This window comes from Wyeomyia smithii, chromosome 2 (genome assembly GCF_029784165.1).
Source record: "Wyeomyia smithii strain HCP4-BCI-WySm-NY-G18 chromosome 2, ASM2978416v1, whole genome shotgun sequence".
Taxonomy (NCBI): Eukaryota; Metazoa; Arthropoda; class Insecta; order Diptera; family Culicidae; genus Wyeomyia; species Wyeomyia smithii.
The window spans coordinates 277900731-277906730 of NC_073695.1; the positions used below are offsets into that span (position 1 = coordinate 277900731).

Here is a 6000-nt window from a genome sequence, read left to right on the forward strand (position 1 = left end):
TCCTGCTTCCCATATTCCGCCAAAAGCAGGTGATCGAGGAGGTATAAATTTCCACTCGACTCCTTTTCCCTTGCAAAACTCCTGGATGTCTGGCGCGACCTTGTAATTGAAATTCTCATTTAATGTCTTAATCTCGTTTCTGGAGCCCACAAAATTAGTAGCGTTGTCGCAATAGATAGTTCTACTCCAACCCCTTTGACCAGCAAACCTTCTTAAAGCTGCTATGAAATCGGATGTTGATAGCCCTGTTACTAGTTCTATATGAACTGCTCGAGTTCTTAGGCAAATAAATAGTGCAGAGTATACCCTGTGTGTTTTTTGAGTCCGCACAAATACTTCCTTGGCGTTGAATGGTCCACCAAAGTCAATCCCACATGATTGAAATGGTCTGCCTGGATTCACTCGTTCACTAGGAAGTTGTCCCATAACTTGATTAAGCGGTTTTGGATTGTTGCGGTAGCATTTTAAACATTCGTGTACCACTCTACGAGTTAAATTGCGACCGTGAATAGGCCAATATTTCAATCTCATCGCATCAAGTAGACCTTGTGCTCCTACATGTAGATTTTCCAAATGATAATAAACGGCCAACAAATATGCTAACTTGCATTTCGATGACAAAATAATTGGGTGCTGCTGGTTAAATTCCACACCGGCCGCCTGAATGCGTCCTCCGACGCGAAGAACCTGACGATCATCTAAGAATGGTTGAAGAGTTATGAGGGTGCTAGAACTGGGCAACGATTTTTTTTCTTTAACTGTTGAATCTCGGTTGCAAAGTATATAGTTTGTGCCATTCGAACAATGCACAACTGAGCATCATCTAGCTCCTTCAACGTAAGTGGCCCTGTTTCTCTTTCAATTTGCTGTATGTGACAGTTTCGTTTGAAACGCAGACAGTATGCTACAACTCTCTGCAACTTTTCTAATTTCGAATAACGATCCAGTAATGAGTAGTTTACTTCGCAACGAGTGTCTACTTGTTGTTGCTCTTGTGTGATCATGACTCTTGATGGCCTTTGAGTCCACGTGCTATCGCGTCCTTCGAGGAATGCAGGGCCCTTCCACCAAATCGTGCTCTCCGCTAGCTTTTGTGTAGACGTTCCCCGGGATATAAGATCTGCTGGGTTCTCCTTTGATCATTTATCTTCCTAACGCGATTGCTGATGAAGGTTGGCCTTTTCTTTGTCGGATTGGAGATCCAATCTAATGTGACCATCGAGTCAGTCCAGTAATAGATCCCGTGTACTTCGATCGCAAGTGCTTCCTTGGCTTTAGCCATGTGTTCTACCAGCAAAGTTGCCGCTCGTAGCTCCATGCGTGGGATGGTTGTGTCTTCTGTGTTCGTCTTTTTACTGCTTGGTGCGATTCGGGATTTTGAGCACAACAGCCTGATATTGATACCTTCTTCATTGGCCGTTCTTACGTAAATAACCGCACCATAAGCACGTTTGGCTGCGTCTGCGAATCCGTGAAGTTCTACCAAGCAACCTTTGCTGTGTACGTATCTAGGAATAGAGATTTTGTTAATTTCTTCCACCTGCTTACAGAACCATTTCCATTGATTCTTAATTTGTTCTGGAAGTTCTTGATCCCATTCTAGCTTTACCGACCAAATGTCTTGCATTGTTAATTTGCCATGTAGAACGATCGGACTTATAATCCCTAGAGGATCGAAAATTTTTTGCACCTCTGACAATACGTTTCGTTTTGTAGTTCTTGCGCTCATATTTATGTCTGCTCGAAATCCAAACATATCAGCTCTTGTATCCCAAAACATTCCCAGAATTTTCACTATTGAAGTGCTCCCATCGTCAGGTACTATTGAAGGATCGTTAGCTTTCCATTTATGTAGCTCAAAACCTGCACTCTTCAGAATCGTGCTCATCTCGTTCTTTGTTTGAATCAACCTTTCCGGGTCATCATGTCCTGTCAATACGTCGTCCATGTAGAAGTCCGTTTTAATTACATTAGAGGCTTCTGGATACCGTTCCTCGTTCTCGATCGCCAATTGTTGTAAGCACCGAGTCGCTGCAAATGGTGCCGAGCAAGTTCCATATGTGACAGTATTTAAGCGATAGGTGTTGACTGCTTCTTCTTGTGAGAATCGCCACAATATTAGCAGCAATTGCCGATCATCTACGTGAATCAACATTTGCCTAAACATTTGTTTTACATCTCCTGTCAGTGCGTAACGATGACTTCGGGACCTTAGAAGAATGCTGAAAAGTTCTTGTTGGATTGTGGGTCCGCTCATCAAAACGTCGTTCAACGATAGTCCGGTTGATGTACTGGCAGATGCGTTAAAAACAGTTCTCAATTTAGTAGTCTTGCTCTCAGGTTTAATTACAGCGTGATGAGGCAAGTAAAACATAGGTTAATCATTGTCTATGTCGTCTTCTTCAATTTTTTCCATGAGCCCGGATGTTATATAGTCCTTCATGAAGAGTGTATAATCAGTTCGTAATTTAATGTTTTTCTCGAATCGTTTTTCTAGCTTGAGCAGCCTATCTAAAGCTAAGCTCCTGGATTCTCCGAGCTGTTCGATATTTGTCGGTAGTCTCAACACGAATCTGCCATCCTCACTTCGTCTGGTTGTATTAACAAACAGTTCCTCGCAAAGAATTTCTTCCTCTGTCAATTCTCTAATTGAAAGGTTAACTGTTCTCTCATTCAGAAACCGGTTCACGTCATTGCCAGTGTTTACGCGTGCTACTTTACCTCCAACTATCCACCCTAGCGCAGTATTCTGTATGAGCGGTAATTGCTCACTTATTTGTATGTTTCCGTTTCGTAGTATGTCAAACAGAACTGAAACTCCCAAAAGCATATCAACAGGACGACTTAAATGAAATTCAGGATCAGCCAGGTTTACATCGTTCAAATCCCAATCGTTTATGTTCACGTCGTGTGTCGGTATTGCTCCGGTTATTGTGTTGGTTACTAGTGACGTTACCGTTCTGCTGTAGTTGGAAAATCTAGCCTTAAAGAATATCGATGTCTTTCCCACGACCGGTTGCACTTGTTGACCTATACCAGTTACTTTTACATTGGTTGAGGATACATAGCCACCCATCCTTTTTACAAATGAATTTGTTACGAAATTTGACTGTGATCCCGAATCCAATAGAGCTCGACAGGAGACTTTGGAGCCATTTGTTCCCAGAACCAAGACTGATGCAGTCGGTAATAAAACTTCCGGTGCGTAGTGATGAACAACATCTGTGTTTACTGTAATTATTTATTGAACCAAAAGAAAAGACAAATTACACAAATTACTCATAAATTGAACATTTTGAACTATCGCATTTCTTATCGAACTGGAACTTGCGCTCATGGTTATTATTATTTGTACCAACATGTTTCTCGCGATGGATCGTCGTGTGGTGTCTTCTGTCACACTTCAAACATCCTCGGCTTCGGCAAAGCTCGGCGGTGTGATTTGCCTTCAAGCAGTTGAAACATAGAGCGAACCGCTTAACCAGCTTGAGTTTTTTGTCGATCGATTTTGCATTGAATCTGTTGCAGCCATACAACGGATGATCCTTTCCACAAGCTACACATCCTTGTGTTTCGAAACGATGATTTGCGGTAAACGCACGAATTTCCGTTTTTTGACGTTTCACTGCCGGTGGCTCTAGACCTTGCCGTTCTTTTGAAGGCATAGCGTCTAGAACTTGGCATCTGTCATTTACAAATTTTTCCAACTGTTCGTAAGTGGATGGTTTCGCTCCGGAAGCTGCTGATTCCCATTCCCTCCTGGTTGCTGAGTCCAACTCATTCGCCATTAGATGTACCAATATGGCGTCCCACGCATCCACAGGTTGCTCCAAAATCTTCAAGCATCTTAAATGTTTCCGTGCTGAGTCAAATAATTCGCGTAATAACACTGCTGCATCAAAGGCCACCGCCTTCAGCTCAAAAAGTTCGCGAGTGTGCTGTTGAATGAGCAACTTTGGATTATTATATCGGTCAACCAAAAGATCGTACGCAATACTGTAGTTGGTCTCGGTAGTCGGTAGCGAATCGATAAGACCCAGTGCAGCTCCTTTTAACGATAGTTTCAAATACTCGAACTTTTGTATCGTAGGCAGTGAATTTTTTCGGTGAATCAATGAATTGAATTTGTCGATCCATTCCAACCAATTTTCTCCAGTACCGCTGAAGGTCGGCAAGTCCACTGTTGGAAGACGTACCGAATCTCTGCTGAAAGTACTGGTAGCTGCCGGTCTCTTATTCTGGATCAGCTTATCAAACGTCGCCAGACCTGTCAGATATTTAACCTCAACCTCCGTCCGATTTTCTGCCTCCTCCGGCATCCATTGTTCGAGATTGCTTTGAGCTTGGTCATACGTCTTGTAACAGTCCTTCAACATGTCCCTCCTGGTTTCCAGAAGGGCGATCTCATTTTCAAAAATTGCCACTGTTTCGATAATCTGCGTTATGCGCGATGCCGCATGATTTCGCTGAATCACTGCTCTTTCCAGCTCAGACTGAATAATGGCATACGTCGGTTGTTCCTGAACAATCTCTTGTTCGATGTGTTTTCCTCTACCCCCAGCAGCCAGCGTGTCTCCGGAATTTTCCATGATCTAGTGAAAGAAAAAAGGCGACGAAATGCGAAATGTAGTGTATTGCGCGATTGATTCATTTTTCCCTTGTTGTCTATTTTATAGCTTTGTGTTTTTGATTCGTCCACCATATTGCAAAAGATGTTACAGCAGTGGTGCCGTTACTGATTCGCACAGGGCTAACCTCAATTATGAGCCGATTCCGTTTTTTGTCCAACCCACGTGTTGGACCCATTTTTTTTTATGACCCAGATGTCATTCATTTCTCTAAACTTTATGACTAATCGACTTTCAAATTATTTCTTCTGATAGCTTTCTGTGTCTAGAGCTCAAACGTGCCCGAGTTATATAATAACTCTGGCGTTGGTGAACAATGGTAGGAAAATACAACGATACGACCCTTGCGTCGTTTCAGTTGTACGAACTGAATCAGAATTCGCCGATTTTCAGCCCAGGCGCTGCGAAAGTATAACCTAAAAATCGATAAGTATAGTAGAAACAACGACCCACGTGTCATTTCCGATGAGTCCAACCCGTGCGTTGAAAACAATATCCAGCACGGCACTTCAATACGACCCACGTGTCGTTCTCTTTGCTCAATTAACCCTGGCGTTAAAAATTGCTGGAAGGTGCTCAGTGCTGCCTACCAATTGTAAGCTTCGTTCCTAAATTTGGTTATCGTGAAAATAAATTTACCTCTTCGATAGACGATCCGGTTCGAAGGACCATAAAATGTGTGTTACTGTCTCTGCTATGCGACTGCTTCGTTTGAAGTTTGCGAAAAAAGTGAAAGATTGGATAGCAAAACCATCTGACAGTAGATAGATACTCACGTACTAGATGTGTGCCAATATAACAGTTCGCACAGTTGTGATACACCAAAAGGAATGCATACGTTCAATTTATTTGACTATTTATTCAATCCTCAACACAGTCTATGGAATATGTTTCATTTCAAAAGGTTATTTCCTTCTTTCATACTCAACGGACAAAGTCATAGTCCAATTACAATAAAATTCAATAGGGTTTTGAGGGGTAATTAGACCTTCAATACTACACTTATTTTGAAAAAAAAAAATGATTCAGCTAAATCTAAGAAAAATGAGTCAGTTCCAAAGCCTCCGGAACACGTTTTTTTTTAAAGTAATTGAACCACATGTTTCATCATTGGTTAAGGATTTTCCAGACAGCCCGTTCATTTGACACCAGTTTTGTTTAAATTGGTTGTGTAGTTTCTACGATAATGAAGTTTCATGATACTCATAGTTTGAAACACGGTGCCTAAATTAAAAATCCGATTACAATGAAATTCAATATGGTGTTGTAAGACCACTAAACCTTTCATTTGCAACTGATTTCGTGAAAATCGGTCTTACCATCTCTGAGAAAAGTGAATGAGTTTAAGCAGGCTTTGGTTCATATGAGCCGT

The 6000-nt window shown here is 41.8% G+C and overlaps 1 protein-coding gene across 1 annotated transcript; it reads right to left on the reverse strand.

Moving 5' to 3' along the window:
* Positions 1-1084: 1084 nt before the first annotated feature.
* On the reverse strand, positions 1085-2155 carry LOC129720646 (uncharacterized). Its single transcript, XM_055672135.1, has one exon. It carries the CDS (start codon positions 2153-2155, stop codon positions 1085-1087), a length of 1071 nt encoding a protein of 356 aa, XP_055528110.1.
* Between the last annotated feature and the right edge of the window lie 3845 nt (positions 2156-6000).

Coding starts and splice junctions, on each gene's coding strand:
- LOC129720646 (XM_055672135.1), bottom strand. CDS start 2,155: ATGTTGATTCACGTAGATGATCGGCAATTGCTGCTAATATTGTGGCGA.